Source organism: Bombus flavifrons, chromosome 3, assembly GCF_040668555.2.
Source record: "Bombus flavifrons isolate JBK064 chromosome 3, iyBomFlav1_principal, whole genome shotgun sequence".
NCBI classification, from domain to species: Eukaryota; Metazoa; Arthropoda; class Insecta; order Hymenoptera; family Apidae; genus Bombus; species Bombus flavifrons.
Genome location: NC_138444.1, coordinates 10,821,287 through 10,840,524, shown reverse-complemented (window position 1 = coordinate 10,840,524; position 19,238 = coordinate 10,821,287). Strand labels below are relative to the sequence as shown.

Here is a 19,238-nt window from a genome sequence, read left to right as displayed (position 1 = left end):
AGGATGAAAATCACACGACTGAAACTGAAACGATTATTGCAAGAAGAATCAATTGAACTCTAACTAAAGCATTTTTACAAAAAACTATCACAGTTAATATACTAAAGAAATAATCTTAAAGAACGAGACAAACGTGTTTAAAACGATATTTGTTGGTTGGTTTAGAATATGGCAAGTATACTTGTAATTTTTAAAAGGTATTTCCAGCACAATATATTCCACAAATAAATCCACCGAATGTGGAATATATTTAAAATTAAGAGGATAAAAATCACACGACTGAAACTGTAACGATTATTGCAAGAAGAATCAATTGAACTCTAACTAAAGCATTTTTACAAAAAACTATCACAGTTAATATACTAAAGAAATAATCTTAAAGAACGAGACAAACGTGTTTAAAACGATATTTGTTGGTTGGTTTACAATATGACAAGGAGAAATATATAGAAGTAGACTTGTATTCTTTAAAAGGTATTTGCAGCACAATATATTCCACAAATAAATCCACCGAATGTGAAATATATTTAAAATTAAGAGGATAAAAATCTCACGACTGAAACTGAAACGATTTTGAACAAAGACAAAAGTCGTTTAGTGTAGACAAGGTGGTGGAATAAATTGGCTTCGTAACATCGCTCGTTCTCAGTGGGAAAACCGATTTCGCAATACTTGTTCAAAGTTGTATCTTTGTTACAATTGATACTTTTTAATCAAACTTCTCGCAACTGGGAAACGGAATCATGTGAATTTGTTTGGGAAATTAGAAACACCGGAGGAATTGGAAGCGTATCGCTGGACCGGTCGAAACTTTCTGCGGTTGTTCCATGTATCTCTCAACTGCTCCTATAACGTTGTTTCTTTACTAAAATAATGTTCGTTTCGTGTTTTCCGAGTTCTGGAATTTACTCAATCTATCGTTTAAATGTTTCCTGTGAATTCCGTGAATTTCGTTCTGCGATGGAGATATGACCAGCAAGAAAATTTCTAACACATTGTTTTCACAATTGTTATTAATTTTTCATTGAGATTTTACATCTCGAACCATGTAAATAATTGTTGTTTTATTTCATAAAACCAGAAAATTTTCTATTTAACGACTGCCTTTTGCGAGACTTACCTTTGGCGTGAGAAGCTTAGTTTCGAGATCCACGAGCTTTTTTGCGTCTATCGTCCTCAGGAACTCGACCACAGTCTCAGGATCGGTCGAGGTTTCGCCAAGTTTTGCGGCCAACTGGAATCCGTACTTGCTCGGTTTCTCGCTTATAATGGCCCAAGGATTAAACGCCACTCCGCTCTGTAGAATCGCTTTGTGGAACAATCCTGTGCAAATCAAATTCAAACTCTCAATCTTTTCAATGTTTTCGATTTTCAGTGAATCAATGATTTTTTCCATGAGCGAAGATACAATACGACATACAGAATATTTGTACAGCAGTTTATTCTTACAAAAATATATCCGAAAAGATGGAATATAGATCTTTTATGCTCGATACATTTTCGAATCTGATTTTCTTGGAAGATTATACTCTTTTCTATCTTTTTTTCTCTTCTTTTTACTTATCTTCATTTGTGCGCAGAACATAGTAAGAATGGGGAGACATGCTACATAACACGGATTTCGATTTTAGGGTAATGGGATAGAAGTAACGCATGATGATACGTTCTCTGGAAAAACGAGTGGAAGTGCACAAGCGAAAATGTTTCGTATATGGTGGGTGTTCCCTAAAAAAAAAAAAAAAAAAGAGAAAAACAAAGAACTATATTCGAAGAAAAAAAAGGAATTTATGCATGTTACTTTCATTTCGACGGAATAAAAATGTTATTCGCTGGAATTCTTTTGATTATGATAATTTCGAAAATGATGATATTAGATTATATGACGTCTCTATGATTTAAAATTAGAATATAATTCTGAATATAATTCTTCTTCGCGTATTTCATCATTTCCCATCGCATTCGTATACCGTAATATTGAAAAAGGATAGTGTCAAAGAAAAATTCGAAATATTTCGTTCTCAACGTGTCACTTACGCAGCCAGAAATTCGTTTTAAACTTTGCTCTTCTAAGTGTCGTTATTAACGAGAGAAACAAGAAGATGGAAATCTGATGTAATTTCGTTTTTCAAAACTTGTATCCTACACACATCGGATTACCACGTTCCTGTCCGTCTTTGAAATTCTCAATTTATTCGATAGTAAGTATGTGCTTTCCAGCTACTCTCTGTAAACGTGTATTTAAGTCTGTAAATAATGCCTAGATAGAAACGTTGAATCGTCCTTCTAGCTGCATCAAAATAAATATTTGAAATCCTACCGTGAGCCAATGGAGATAAAGTTAGGTAATGGACCGACGATGCACCAGCGCTTTCTCCGAATATAGTGACGTTGTTGGGATCTCCACCAAAGTTGCAAATATTTTCCTGTACCCATTTCAGGGCCATCACTTGGTCCTTTAAACCTTGATTACCCGGCGCGACTTCGTGTTCCAAATTCAAAAAACCTGCAACAAGAGACGAGGATTGCAAATCGACATTCTGTAATCTGTACATGCTTGCGCGATATTTATTTTTGATATCGTAAACACGTTGTCAAATATTATCGCTCTTGAAAGATCGATACTCTCAGCTTTCTCGCTAAAATTCTTAATCCTTTTAGATTTGAATTTTTTTTAAGCTTCGAGAAATATTTGCTTCAATCGTTAGTATCAAAAGTTTGAATAAGTTTCGTGTGAAATTCTACGAGTTTAATTGTAAGTTATCTGGTTGAAGAATGTTCATATCGCGTAACGCAGCGTGGATTTTAAAATTATTCTTCCAATTAGGCTATATATTATTAAAATGTAAATATAAACCGGATTAATTTTAAGGTGCAGAAATAAATTTGATTTATTGTTTGAGCTGTCTTGTGTAGTTAGGTTGTATGCAACGTCGTGAAAATGTCAGGTAGAGAAATATGATTTATACGATCCTCCAAGAGGATTCATTTTACGGGCTGATAAGTTTTTGGCTTTGAATGTCCCACATTTTTCAACGATTTCGTTTCATGTGGGATACCAATGTGGAAAATACGAATGACAAATGACTTTCTGATAAAACCGAGTGCAGCAGGGACATCGAATTTTTCTTGAGAATTGCTTTTGTCATTTGCTCGAACGATAAAGGCACTTTGCTGTATTGGGAATAGCGTTTCGTCGAAAGTAGAAATTCTCTCTTGTTCTGGTCAATCTGTTTCTTACGTTTTGCATTTTCATGTACCGAGATACATGCTGATTCAAAGAATAGAAATGTTAATCCAGATAAGAGAGGAAAACAGTAGGGAAAGTAATTTTACCAATAAATACTAGTCAATTTCTTAAATCAATTATTACCAATTCCATTTTGAAACGATTATAAAAGTGTATTTTTATAAAAATAGAATTAGTCCCTTCTTCTCTGAAAGGAAATAAGGTTCTCTTGAGAACGTACATACTTAAAATGATTTGCTCTCCTGTTCGCTTAATTTGTTATATTTATTATATGCAAACTAATTCGATATCTTCGTGAAAAAAAAATTTCCTGAATCATTGCGGTGAACGAGATAGTATCAGCTACGTGAAAAACAACGATACATCGCGTAAAAATCATCGATAGAGTGCGATATGAGATAATTAACATTATATAAGAACTAACGTAATTGAATAAAAAACAGGAAGTCTGATAAACTAGTCTAAGAAAACGTTTAGCGCAGTTCGAGATAAAATGATTTATAAGCTACGCTAATTTTTTTTTTTTTTTTTTGAGGGCTACGTTAATATACATTAATGTAGATAATCGCATTAATTATACATTAATTTACATTAATTTAATACATTAATTTTTTTTTAATTTTTTTTTTAATTTTTCCATCGAGACAACGATCTACGGTAAGATCCGTTATAACGAGACGCGATAAAGTGCACGCGTACCGAGCGAAAATTCAAAGTCGATTTTCTCGAAAACAAAGCCTCGAACGAAAAATTTTTATTCTATATTTTCGACCTCTTTTTTCGCGTAGAATCACTCCCTTTCTGCTTGTACCACCAGTTACCAACCACCCTGTATATCTAATTATTATATATTATACAACCACCCTGTATATTACTTTACTGGTTATATTATCAATAATTTTATATACATAATAATAAAAAATAATAATAATAGATACATAATATATATTATAATACAATATATTATACCAGTATATATTATTAACAATTATATAAATATTACTAACAATCAACTATAGCACGAGCCATGTTAATGACAGACGCACTCACCCAAGACACCGAGTCTGTAATTAATCGTGACCAGAATAACATCCTTCCGCATGAAATACACGGGCCCATAATACTCGTCGCTGCCTGACCCCATCATGAACGCACCACCGTGGATCCATACCATCACCGACATTTTCGTCGATGTCGGTTTCATTGGTTTGTACACGTTCAAGTAGAGGCAATCGTCGTTTCCCTCTAAATCGTGCGACAACATGTTCTTCTGACAGCAACAGTTGCCGAACTCCGAAGCGTCCCTTACACCTATCCATGGCTCTATGGGTTCTGGATCCTGAGCAAAGACAGAAAGAAAGATCCCGTAGTGATACGAGGAAGTTCCTTTAATCGTGGCATAACGATAAAACGAATGTTGACCGCCACATTTATCGAGGCCAATGACGAATTTATTTTGCTGAATACCGACAGACATTTATGGGCAAATAAATTTCAAGGAGTATTTTTTACGAAGAAGGCGTATTTTAAGCGTAATATTCGGAGAAACGAAGCGTTAAGGTAAATTATTACATATTTCGTAGAATATCGATGCAAGTTTGTAGATATTTCGAAATGAAATTCGTGCTATTCCTTTGCGAAGAAGAAAAGTATATTTTAAACGTAACATCCACAGAGACGAAGAACACGCTCGTTAGAAGGATTATCACATACTTCGATGAATACCGGTATTTTCAATTTTCAAACGAATATTTTTCTTTTGTGTAGAACGAAATGCATCTGAGTATACAGGGTGGTTGGTAACTGGTGGTACAAGCGGAAAGGGGGTGATTCTACGCGAAAAAAGAAGTCGAAAATATAGAATAACAATTTTTCGTTCGAGGCTTTGTTTTCGAGAAAATCGACTTTGAATTTTCGCTCGGTACGCGTGCACTTTATCGCGTCTCGTTATAACGGATCTCACCGTAGATCGTTGTCTCGATGGAAAAATTAAAAAAAAAAAATTTTTATTCTATATTTTCGACTTCTTTTTTCGCTTGTACCACCAGTTACCAACCACCCTGTATTTAAACGTAAGAGAAACGTTTGGAGACAAGCACCAAAGTGACAGAGAACATTTTCATAAATTTTATTGAAAGTATGCGGAATCTCTTGAGGAAATATTCTTCGATATTGGCTCTTCACTGAAAGAACTACACTAGCCTAGAAAACCTGCATCGATCTCGATCTTAGGTATTCCTTCCTGTAACGACAAACGTGACAGTTTTGCGAAGGCTCTTAGAGTACACGGTGTTCTTCTTTAGAATATAGAACTCTTGCATTTGGTATCACGTATCTGTATGCGCGTGCGTACGTAAGTAGTACGTATGTATCATGAAACTTTTGAACTTTCCTCGTTATTCTTCGTCTTGGTTTTCACTTCGAAGCGGTTTATTCGACGAGTTGCGTGAGCACGTTTTATTATCGAGAAAATTACCGATAATAGTAGAATAATCTGTCTGATGTAACCGTTGCATTCCGCGTAGAGTAGAGGAAACAATTTTCGTTTTCGCGGTTTTTAATTCGACGTTTAATTCCACGTTCTTACGAGGGACTGGTTTCTGTATCGTTAAAGATTACGTTGAATAACTAGTACATATAAAGATTATTATCAGAAATTAAAATAAATTAACTCAAGTATAATAACACAATAATTATCGAAAGTATTTTATACGAGATAATTATCACAGGTTAGACTAATGTTAAAATTGAACAGGTGCTAACAAATGGAGTGAAAATTATTGTAATTTATATAGTTACGAAATATCGCACTTTTATCGGCAATATCACACAACCCGGAAACATCAATTTTCTGCATCGACAAAGAACTGTCGTCGAAGATTATTTTATTAATCAGATTCATCAGTAGAAAAGGATAGCGTTTGTAATTCTTAATAACGATTATTTTCTGTTGAAAATGACAACGTGAGTTCGTGCTCGTCATCCATATACAGATGCGTTAGTTATAAGAAATAGTAACTGGAAGATAATCCTAGTTACGATCGATAGATTTAATCGATAGGCTTAAGATGCTTTTTTATTTTTATCCCTAGTTTTTTGTAAGCGCGTGCAATGAAGGTTTTTTTGGCTCAGAACGGTGTGATAGATTTATCCATTCAATAAAATAACAACTATCGTGATCCTACTTCCGAGTATAGAAATAACAACATTTTCAATTTATAAAGCTACAGAATCCTAAAGAACCTCCTTTCCAGTTGTGTCATTATTATAGCGAATATATGTCGCACGATAGATACCGCGAATAAATTAACTTAAAGATCGCATAGAACGAGCGAAGTAAATTTTCTATGTTGGAAATTATATGAATTGGAAATTCTATTAACACAATGTGTCAAGGTCGTAGCGAATGATTCAATGGCAATTAAAAATATTCTCTTAATAAAGCCATAAAATTGTACTTATATGCAGTGGTGAAGTATTATTATATAATAATTTGAAATTCATCCAGTTACACACTACGAGTATTTAAATGATACCTTGAAGCGGTTGTATTTTATTCAATCATTACAAATCGTATGCATTTGAATAAAATTGAACATTTCAATGTATTTGTACAATTGCTGTGCAAATATTGCGATCTGTCACTCCGTACAGGATATTTTTTTCTTTTATTAATTGAAAAATTATAAATAAATGGTTTCTCTTCTCGATCCCCCTGTTCATCCCACAATTATGAATCCACAAATAACAACAGTGGAAAACGTATTTTCAAAAATTAAGCACAAAACATTTTAATATGAAACTTATATTTATACCTAGTTGCACGATACGGTAATCATATTTGATAACTTTCAATGACAGTGTCACTGAGATCGATGAACAATGGTTTAACCCTTATCACTCTGCCAGTGTGCTAACATATCTACTAATTATATACATAATTATCTTTTATCTTGAAAATTCCTTCCGAATATTCCCTCGCTATTTTCGTTATTATAGTCTCTAATCAAAGTCTATTTTATTTTACGTATGACACTGTCCAATTATGAAAAAAGATAGGATCTCGTTATAGCAAATTGGCATAAACACGATGATACGGCGTTATTACAGTTTATCGATATTTTTCGCAATTTGTTTAAAAATCGATAAGTACAGTAACGATAAGCGTGTATAAACTGAGGAAATTCTTACAGGAAATTCAATTTAATTTAATTTGCAATTGTTTCACGTGTGATAACCTGAAATATAAAATGTACAAATTTGAAAGCTTTTCTATATTTATAATGCTTCCAAGTATAAGAAATTTATTAATCCTGTCTATTATTGATCCTTATATCTCTGTTACTAATCCTCAGATTATACCAAAAGACAGAAACAAAACGTTTCGCAATACAGTTAATTGGATCTAAATTAAACAATTCCCCATTGCATATCGCTCTATGTTATGCACTTGTTGTATAAAATTTGAATTATTTACATGTATTAAGACACATCATTCAAGTACCACTCGTTTTTTAATATTACTTTTTATTCCAGCATATTACAGTTCTCTAGATTTTTAGATCAAATAACGACACAATTTTTCCTGTTATTGCCTTTTCCTATGATCAAACGGAGAAAAGATAAGAGAAAACGAGGAATCATTTTTCCACTGTCATATCTAGTTTAAACACGCAACGGAGTTTCGTCGTGTGGAACGATCGTTTCACTGGAAATTCACCTTAAATCGAAGCGGCCCGACCGGCGGCTTCGCGTATGGGATACCACGAAACGAGAGATACCGGTCACCATAATGGCTTTCCTCGATAACGCCACGTAACTGGCCTTGTTTCACGCGTACCACGGTATTGTCGTGCGCCATAACGCGAAACGAATCAGCTTTCGACGATCGACGATTCGAGTTGAACTGGTAGCACGCTGTAAGCATTGTATTAAATAAGGACCTGTCTTCTCAGTTGGTTAACCACGGTGCTGGTTGGTGGGGACGGCATCTGACGATCTGCTTAAACCTTGCCCAAGGTTATAGTACGCTGACTCTCTGCCGTTACTCAGTATACATTGCCCGATGGTTTAAAATAGAAGTGCAGTAGAAAGTAATATTTCTTTTCGTTTTTCCACCGAGGCAGTTTGAAACGCTACGAGGAGATTATTTTTCAGTATATCGTACGTTGTACAGCTTCGAATAAATTACAATTAGAATTACGATATATTATTTTTTGAAAAAAGTTATTCGAAATGCAGAAAGACTAATATTCTTTTCTGTTTTTATTGAGGTAATTTCAATGTCCATAGAAAGATGCCAACCCCGGCCTAATTATTCTTTCGTAGGACTACAAAATAAAAAGAAAACTCGTAACGAGTCTCAGTTAAACAAAACTCGTTCCTTACTGAAGATGAATAGTTTTAACAAATCTAAAAACAAAGGGAATATAACTTTTGCGTTACTATCTGCTATAACGTTACTTCCATTGTTTTTCTATCGTTAAAAGCATTTTTTAATTTCAGATAAATGCGAAAGAACGGTTATTCCACGATAAGATGGTGGACGATAGATAAGATTGTACGATACAATTATAATCGCGAAGGTAGATTTGTGATTTTTGTGAAAATTTTAGAAAAATAATTTCTACCTATAAGGAAATTTGTATAAATCACACATTTGAAGTGAAGTATATATAGGATGGTTGGTAACTGGTGGCACAAACGGAAAGGGGGTGATTCTGCGCGAAAAAAGAAGTCGAAAATATGGAATAAAAATTAAAAAATTTTAAAATTTTAAAAATTAAAAAAATAACGTCAATCGAGACAACGATCTACAGTGAGATCCGTTATAACGAGACGTGATAAAGTGCACGCGTACCGAGCGAAAATTCAAAGTCGATTTTCTGGAAAACAAAGCCTCAAACGAAAAATTTTTATTCTACATTTTCGACTTCTTTTTTCGCGTAGAATCACCCCCTTTCCGCTTGTACCACCATTTACCAACCACCCTGTATATTAGATATGCAGTTCCTACGTTGTGAAACTTCAAATGTTTGATTTATACAAATTTTCTCATATGTAGAAGTTATTTTTCTTAGATTGTCACAAAAATTACATATCTATCCTCGCGATTATATTTTTATGGTACAATCTTATCTGTCGTTTAGTAATTATCGTATCGTAATTAAGAAATACTTTTAACGATAGAAAAACAGTCGAAGTAACGTTATAGAAGATAGTAACGCAATAGTTATATTCCCTTTTTCTTTAGATTTGTTAAAATTGTTCATCTTCAGTAAGGAACGGCTTTTGTTTAACTCAGACTCGTTACGAGCTTTCTTTTTTTTTATCTTGTAGTCCTACGAAAGAATAAAGCTGTGGTGTAATGTGAAAAATTTTCTGGGTCAATTACAATTCAATTACGTCCAAATGTGTTCTTTATTCATCTCGACTTGAGATGGACCGGTCAGATTACGTTTTACGAGAGGAGAAAGAAGAAACATTCGTCTGTGGCAAGAAAATGTTGTTTCGGAAATTACTTGGCGTTTAAACCGAAGCAGAGCCATTTAAGCCATTGTCTTTCTAAGAAATGTTTTAATGACTTTAAATATGCATATTATTCGTTCCTGCTTATCTTTTACACCAGTTTATGTTAATAATACGCGTTATCGTAATTTTATACTGATATAATGTTATCGTAATGAATATCAGACTATCGACCTTGATTTGATGGATATTGCGTGGCATTTGGAAAATAATAGGACTTGTTTGTTACACAATAATTTATGTAAATTTATTAACACGCTGGTGATTAGATTCCATCAGCAATGAGATATAATATGATAATGAGATATGATATAATGAGACTGCATTCTCATTATATCAGATTAAACTATTAAATAGTCTGCCGGAACATTTATTATTAAAAAAAGGTTGATTCTATAAATTGATTTCTTTCTAGGTTGATTCAATAAATAAAGGCGATAAGTTTAAGGTGATAAGTAAATTAATTTATACATACCATGGTGTTATTACTTTACTTAAACAGTTACATAAAAAAGGTACAATAATTAAATACGATTCACTACGTGAAGAGAAAGTTTATTACATTTCCTGGAAGAGAGGAAGCAAGAGAACAGAAGTAACAAGTGAAAGGGAGAGAAACTGAAAGTTATGAAGAATCGGACAAGAGAGAATATTAAAAAGGATAACAAATATTTCAATCGCCAGTTCCATAACAAATGATACATCGATACTTTACTGAATCAATTGATTATTCATTAACAACGCGTCTAACGTTCGGATCAAAACATACACACTTTACGTTACGTACAATTTTTCTTACGTTTCTTTATCATATTTTTCTCATTATTTATCGTACTCTTATCGTTACTTATATAACGAACAAACGTGTCGTTGTTTATTATCCCAGTCAACCGTCGAACAAATCAGTCATTAAGATTTCTCGTCGAGGCTAAAACCAGAGATGAATGAAATGAACTTTTGCCCTCATTTCCCTAATTGAAGATCACGGCAATATCTTGACGCAGTTGTTTTCAGCGAAGCAAAGTCTATTTTTCTATGATATAACCGGAGGAAGAAAATTATAGATCAGCAAAATTTCTTCTCCAGATAAAACCTCCATTGTGAGTCGATCTTTTCATCGAAATTAGGATTTTTAATAATAAAACAGTTTTCGAGACGTCTGCTATCTCCTCTGTTCTATCTTTGTCTCAATAAACGAGCAAGATCCATAGCATCATGAGAAGGGAGACTGTATGATGCCAGTGTTCCAACCGATGAATTGTGGCAAGCAATTTGCAAGGAAGCTTGCAAAGGCTAAATATTTGCCGATCGTACGATCGTTTCTTTGCTCTCGTTCAATTTTGCCCCTCGCAAATAGCAGACAGTCAACAAGCAGATGCAGCTAACTTTTTACGAGGTGACGTTTCATCGTCAACCAGCTTTTACGACGATGACGAAGTCTGGAGAACAGCTATTCTCTTTGAAGCATTTGACGAGGAAAATCTGTCCTCGAGGTAACCTTGATTGCTAGAAAAGCTGATAAAACCAAGTTATTTCGAAAACGAGTTCTTCATATTGGTAGATAACGTAAAGTACAAGGAGAAAATCAGCTTTCCACAGAGGTGGAAAATTGCAAATAGAAAGCGCAGGATTAAGGAAAACTTAGAATTGTTACTTGTGTGTTACTATGAGAGTATTAGTAAGTTTTATACCAAAGATTTTTTATCACTTTGGTAACACTCGTATATATACAGGGTGGTTGGTAACTAGTGGTACAAGCGGAAAGGGGGTGATTCTACGCGAAAAAAGAAGTCGAAAATATAGAATAAAAATTTAAAAATTAAAAAATTTAAGAATTTAAAAAATTAAAAAAATAACGTCAGTCGAGACAACGATCTACAGTGAGATCCGTTATAACGAGACGCGATAAGGTGCACGCGTACCGAACGAAAATTCAAAGTCGATTTTCTCGAAAACAAAGCCTCAACCGAAAAATTGTTATTCTATATTTTCGACTTCTTTTTTCGCGTAGAATCACTCCCTTTCCGCTTGTACCACCAGTTACCAACCACCCTGTATATGTACTTTAAACACTTGCACCTTAAATATGAATTATATTGGATCATCCCATAAGTAGCATGGTTTCCCTAAGAGTTCAGTTTGCTACCATCGGAGTATTAAAAAATTGAAATAAGAAACTTAATAGGGAAATGTAGTGAATTATAAAGAGTATGGGAAAATTCATCGTCAGATAATTAACAATTAATAGTAAATCGCATACGTTTCATATGTTTTATATGTTTCACGTGTTTCTTAAACAGGGGGAGCGAATCGCAAAAAGAGTAGATGAACGAGCGAATTGGCATGTTTGTAGATACGATTGATACAGCTACTTAATTAACCTTTAGAGTAGTAGCTATATCAATAGTTAGTGCTCTACGCTACAAAGATAAGCGAAATAATGGAAATTTCCTGAATGGAGTATTATGCTTAAAAAGTTGAGAAATTTCTGGCCAGTCTATGTAGCTGTTCGAAATTTTATAGTTAAATGTAACGTCAGCTGTGAGTCTAAGTAGAAAATCCGAAAGTCGTTAAGAACAGATCATAGTTATGGCATGTGATCGTTATGAATTCTGTAGGAAAGAGAACGTCTTTACGTTCGCTTGAGTTGAATTTTCTCAATGAAATCAACATGCGTCCGGCGGTGATCATAACATTGAATCTTCATTCAATTACAGTCAATGACGTGATAAACCGGTAAGCTTTGCATTTCAATGAAACCTGTTCTTTCTTATTAATGGCTGCACTTTGCGTTAAACATGCTTTATGCAGTGCATAAAACACTGTCTTTTGTGAACAACATTTTACCGTACCTCGCAAAGGATATTGATTGATTTAAGCGTACGAGATATAATAGAAAAATAACAATTTCGACATGTCCTGTAAATGTTATAACATGTTATTCGTATTATCAATGTCGCTGTAACACCATCGGTGAAGAACACGTTTAAAGGACAGAGGAATTTTCAACGGAATATGCAAGAGGATTACAGAAGAAACTAGTTTAATCTAAGTTTAACGTAGAACACAATGCGTTCTTTGAACGAATACACAGTAGTAGTTCTAGAAACAACTCATCCCACACAGTGTAATAATATTAATTTCGAAATGAATGGTCATATTTCACGCGAGTTATGGAAGCTAGACGTTCCTATTTAAATGCTCGCCACCGTATACCAAGAAGCATTTTGGATTCACCCCTCAACTAGCTCTAAGAAAACTACCACCAACACCCTCTATAAATCATCAACGTTCCTCACAAATTGCACGTCCTCGACGGTGCTGTCTTTTAAATAACAAAACCAAGCAATCTGCTAGGCTATCCATGCATAATTTCGCTCGATAACGATGCGTCGTGCATGACAAATCGCCACTCTTGATCCGTCTCGGTTCTGCTTAACTAAACGGAGGCAATAAAACTCGCGCGTATTCTTAAACAATGACAAAACTTCCGTAGAATACCAAGTCTATGAGATTGGTTAAATCACGGACGAGAACTTTTACCATAATCGTGACGATTACCATTCCCTGATTTATGTCCGTATTTGCATTGCGTTTACATGCGAAAACGATCGCAACCGATTCGATAAATATCGGTAAAAGAGCAGCTCTAAATGTCCAAGTCGAAGACAGATCGAAATAGTGGCGTTTGTTGTCCGTTTAATCAAAATGCAGATGTAATCTGGTAAATTTGATGGTGGTAAATTTGAAGAACTCGAAGAATACTGTGATATAAAGTACGATACTCTTAGAGCGAGAATAAAAGGTAAAGAATGGCAACAAAGTCAATGATTTCAAGAAATTTAGGAAGCTCCTAGACGAATCAATATACAGGATGGTTGGTAACTGGTGGTACAGGCGGAAAGGGGGTGATTCTACGCGAAAAAAGAAGTCGAAAATATGGAATAAAAATTAAAAAATTTTAAAATTTAAAAAATTAAAAAAATAACGTCAATCGAGACAACGATCTACAGTGAGAACCGTTATAACGAGACGCGATAAAGTGCACGCGTACCGAGCGAAGATTCAAAGTCGATTTTCTCGAAAACAAAGCCTCGAACGAAAAATTTTTGTTCTATATTTTCGACTTCTTTTTTCGCGTAGAATCACCCCCTTTTCGCTTGTACCACCAGTTACCGATCACCCTGTATATTGTAAAATACTATGTTGTCAATAAATATCGAACATATGAGAAAAATGCAGTTTGCAAATGAATATTGTCGATACTATGTTGACAATGTATATTGATCGTCTGACAGTTCTTCTGCGCGTACAATGATATTGAGAACTCTGAAATATCAATTCTAACACCGTGATATTGTTGTACAATATACAGGGTAGGTCAGTAAAAGAATGACCAGCTGAAGCAACTCGTTATCTATTGATTTTGTCAAAAAGTGTTTGAAATAAAATTTGTTGTACTCGAGATACTTGATCAGCTGAAGTTTGATTTTTTAATACCTTATATTTCATGAGATATCGAGGTAACCTTGAACTTCTGAAATGGCACCTTATACGCTCTTTATAACATTAGTCGATCCCATCGGACAGTCTCTACAAAAAGGTATTAACCTATTTGTACGGAAAAATGATTAGTTTAGGAGATATTTTAATTTAGATTTGTCAAGTTTAACGTATGAAAGACAAAGAAAAACGTGTTCTTTTTTTTGTAAAAATCAAACTATATCTTCATCTGGTCAGGTTGCTCTAGTGCAATCAATTTCATTTCAAAGATTCTTTTTATAAATTCAGTAAGTAGCGAATTATTTCTGATGGTCATTTTTACTGACTTATTCCTGTATATCTTTCGCCTAAGGGCCTCTACTTTTTAAAAGGAGTGGAAAGGAAAAGGGAAAGTTTCTACTTCTTGTTCTCGGAGGTTATCTGCTATGTATACTAATTTTATCGATCGCGTTCCTTCGTTAGCATTTTCACTCCATGAAGATTCCATTTCACAGAGGTACGGATTACGTCTGAACACGTTAAGGAAATAAGCGATTGAAGTAAATGGCCAACGTCGGGTAGAAAATCGCATTCGACGAGCTAAATTTCAACGAGCCTCCACTCTTGAACCGAGTTCGGTTCAATTTCGATGCACCGGAGGGGAAGAAGCTTGAAATAAGAGTCCATCACACATTTCGATTACTTCTGATACGTTCGAGCATAGGAAGAATCCTTTTTCAATAAAATCTTTCGTTTCAGTATGTTTTAAAACAGCACAATGGAAATTTCAAACAATTGAAATATCATTGCTAATTATTACACAAGAAGCAATCAAAGCAAGAGAATATTTGACTTTTTCCCTGTCTTCGTTTTGCAAACGAAAGAAATGTTCAATTCACTTGAAACGTTCAACATAAAATCGATCTTTATTATTTATGGATTTTTATATCCATCATACTAACCAAGAGTTCCATTGACTTATTTAAATTCCTCGTGGAAAACTATGCTTCACCGAGACTTTCAATAATTTTAGAATTACGATTCTTCAGAATTACAATCCAATGAGACGTCTCGTAGCTTCTGTGGAGATTAACCTTTTAAAAAATCCATAAGAATCCATTGGAAGAATCTCAAAAAAGCCGGCTCTTAGCAATCCAATCAATTCGAAGAATTCGTTCTTCCCAAGTTTAACAAATCTTCAATGAACCGCGATCTTTTCTTCCAAATTCTTTGACGCCCTTACGGACTAAGAATTATTCCCTCAATTATTAATCAACACGATCAAGAAACCGGTGATCGAGGTACTTGCAGGTTTTCCGTTTACCTCTTTGATTAATGGCGGAAGTGAAGCGGAAATTACTCTTTTCCTCCATCCACGATCTGACGTCTTAAGATCGCCTGGAAATTCATTAGAAACCAATTAAACGTTCCGCGTTGCGACACGGATATTTAATTTGATTTCTCAATTCCTTGAACTATTGCCTTTTTCGCCAGCTCGTCGATAAATCGGCGTTTACGTCACGTTCGCTTCAGAATTTTTCTTTTTTCTATTTATTTATTTAAATTTTACAATTTGTCTAGTAGGAAATTTGGTAAAATGTTATATCTTGGTGTTGTAATAATATAACATGTGGGTGGTCACCCCCAGCGGGGTACCATCTTCGTGTTTGTTAGGTTATGTCCTTTGTGAGATCTGTTGGGTGATTCCTTTTTAGTCTTCTTTCTATGTTTGATGTGTCGATCGTTTCCGCTGCCAGCCGGTTCGGGTGCGTTGCTATTCTTTCTCTGTACCTTCTTGCGCATCTGCTAATCTCTTCCTTGACCGTTGGTATTTCAAGGTCTTTCCGTATATCTTCGTTTCTGACGTACCATGGTGCGTTTACTATTGTTCTGAGGATTTTAGCTTGGATTGTCTCTACTTTGCTTATATGGCTCATTGCTGCTGTTCCCCATAGTGGTATTCCGTACGTCCAGACTGGCTTTATGATCGTTTTGTAAATTTTTAATTTGTTTTCTATGCTTAGTTTGGATTTTCAACTTGTTAACCAATGCATTTGTCTCCTTGCTGTCTGTATTTTGTATATTATTGATTTAATATGCTTTTTCCATGTGAATCGTGTATCTAGGTGGAGTCCTAGGTATTTGACTTGCCTTGTTTGTGTTATGTGCGTGCCGTTAAGTATAATGTTTGGTGGTATCTGTTTTCAAAGTGTGAATGTAATGTGGTTGCATTTATCGGGGTTTGCTTTAATTTGCTTATCTTGAAGCCACTTTTCTATTTTTGTGATATGTTCTTGTAGTAATGTGACTGCTGTTACAGGGTATCAGTTTTTCCTTATCTATTATTTGTTTTAAGCGGGCGTAAATTATTTTTTCTAGTATTTTGGATAGTACGGAAAGTAGTGAAATTGGTCTGTATGATGCTGTTTGGTATGGGTCTTTGCCTGGTTTAGGTAGCATTTTGATCTGTGCTAGTTTCCATAGTTTAGGATAGTATTGGATTCTTAATATTGCATTGTAAATTATTGTGATTAGTCGTACCGCTTTTGGAGGAAAGTTTTTTAGGATTTTACCATTGATTAGGTCGATTCCTGGTGCTTTATTGTTTTTTGTTTTCTCGATTATGTTTCTAATTTCTTGTGCTGTTGTTTTAGGTATGATGTAGTGTTTGTCAGTTGAGGTACTAGTGGTTACTGCATCTTCGTCGGTATGACAATTGAGGTTGCTGTTATTGATATTATGTGGTGTAAATGTGTTGCTTAGGTGGTTGGCAAATTCTTCCGCTTGTTCTTCATTGCTTCTTGCCCATGTGTTATCTGCTTTGTTCGCTTCAGAATGAAGAACTTTTATCGCGGAGAGGCCACTTTAAAAATTCGCATATGAGAAAACATTACGACAGTTCACACACTGATGCTGATTATGTATAATTGATGAAAATCAGTCTTTGAAACAACCCGTGACTTAAAATGATAAATAGAAATTATGTAACCATGCAAATTCAAAAATCATGGCGAAGAAGATGATTTCTTTATTCTCATGTCATTTAATTAATTACTTAGTTAGTTAGATTAAATCGAAATTGTTTCGATATTGAAAATTTTGACTATTGTTCTATTTTTACTGAAACAAAGGGAGTATGATAAAATAATTTGATAGATTTAGAATTATTTAAAAAGAAAGTTAGAATTATTTAAAATCATCGTATTATTTAATCTTAATGGATTTTGATAATTCCATTTTACAAAAAAAAATTATTCGATTTCATTGCTAATTCGATTGCAATCCTAACGGTATAAAATAGGACAGGAAATGGTTTTGTAACTATGTTGATGTAACTGATCGTTAAATTAGTCAAGAAACACAGAAATGACCGCACCTGTATCTACCTGTATATCTACATACAATAGTTCCCTGATAATTTCCTCTTTCAACTTTCCTCCTCTTTTGCATTTTTATTTTTTCTTGACGAGTAGAAGAATACGGAAAATTAACATATGATCGATCGTTAATCGCGCGTAACATCGAATAATCAATATCTCAATAATCGACTAATTGTTCTTAATAATAATACATTATTTTATACCTAATAATAATCTTACAATAATTTATTTATCTTAATTATTTTTTCAACGTACAAACGATCAAAGAATATACAGAGATGGGAAATTGAACGATGAAAAGACTAAACATTTTCCAAATTATTTTACTTTTTCTACAATCTATTTCCATCGTCCCCTACCATTTTCAAATTATGCCATTTCCTTAAAGTGAAAAATTTTTGTTGTCATACGTGAAGCGCAGAACTCTTGCACGAAATATTGTACTACAATAAAACTGTATAAAATACTGCAGAACGTAGTCTTCCGAGAAAAAGAAAAACAGAATCGTACAAAAATCGTTGAGAAGAGTTTCACGGGGTAAATAGTGCGGAAAGATTATAAAAGAGACAAACGTATGTAAATGTATGGGAAGAGTGTTTAAACAAGAGAACGAGGGAGGAAGGAGAATAAAAAAGAAGGAATGGAAAAAGGTTTTATTCGCATTTACCATTCTGTGTGGAAATCGTTGATGAAAATTTTATACGATAAACAAAGAAAGAGAAAGTGACGAAGGAGATAACGAGGAAAAAGGAAAGAACGAAGAACAATTTTATTTACATTTATCTACGATTTTAATGCTGGGAATGCTGGAAATGTTGGGAATCGTTGACGATGGTTTCGCAAGATATAAATTCTGTCGCTATCTGTGAACCGTCCGCTACGTTTAAGGCTATCGCACGATTTACGTTTTCGCACGTCTGCTGCACATAAATATACGTGTAATATACGTAATAAAGCAAACTGTATGCTTCAGATTTATTGTTATCTAACTGTTTTAGCATTCTATCCATTGCGCGATGCATTTTTTATCGTGAAAAGTTTTTATCGTGAAATACACACGTATAAAAAATCCGTTGCACTGCTTAGTTTTACACGTCCATTCTCTTATCCGATATAATACATCCGCGTTATCTGCTTGCACTTCATTTTCCTCCAAATTACGTCGTTCTCGTAATTGGTAAAAAAAAAAAAGAATAATCGAAAATTGTCAGGTATACAAAACTAAAATTGTTGGTGAATAAATTAGTCACGCGATTAAATTCAAGTATTATTATATCAGATTTCTACGTTAATTAAAAGACTCAGTGCTATCGTATATTCGCTTTCACAGCTGTTCTGTTACATTCACGCTACGGTAAATATACCACTAAATAATTATCTCGTATAAATTGGTTTGTGTAATTTTATCGAATCGATTTACACGAAAATACATCAAGTTACAAAATGGTAAAATTAACCTTTCAAACTTCGCGGCCACTTAATTCCTTTAAACAACAGCCAACGTTGGAATTTATTTTACTGTACGTTATTTTCTTTCTTTATATCTCGATACTATCACCTGTTCCGCAGTTGCAACGATCGAACTCAACCGTAGTAAAAGC

At 34.2% G+C, this 19,238-nt stretch overlaps 2 protein-coding genes across 12 annotated transcripts in view; one reads left to right on the top strand and one right to left on the bottom strand.

The window, feature by feature from the left end:
- Nucleotides 1-19,238, top strand: part of Dh31-R (Diuretic hormone 31 Receptor) — a 173,664-nt gene that overhangs the window by 132,082 nt on the left and 22,344 nt on the right. The gene's annotated exons all lie outside the window — the stretch shown is intronic.
- Nucleotides 1-19,238, bottom strand: part of LOC138178605 (juvenile hormone esterase) — a 39,950-nt gene that overhangs the window by 5,795 nt on the left and 14,917 nt on the right. Inside the window, exons 1-4 of one of the 2 annotated variants that reach the window (XM_069110630.1) lie at nt 7,968-8,165; nt 4,298-4,586; nt 2,318-2,503; nt 1,121-1,323 (exon numbers count right to left, since the gene is read on the bottom strand). In XM_069110630.1, coding sequence (XP_068966731.1) covers nt 1,121-1,323; nt 2,318-2,503; nt 4,298-4,586; nt 7,968-8,108 — 819 coding nt within the window. In that variant the 5' untranslated portion in view covers nt 8,109-8,165. Of the gene's footprint in view, nt 1-1,120; nt 1,324-2,317; nt 2,504-4,297; nt 4,587-7,967; nt 8,166-19,238 lie in introns of those variants that run through there. The other variant, XM_069110631.1, reaches the window with a different exon arrangement.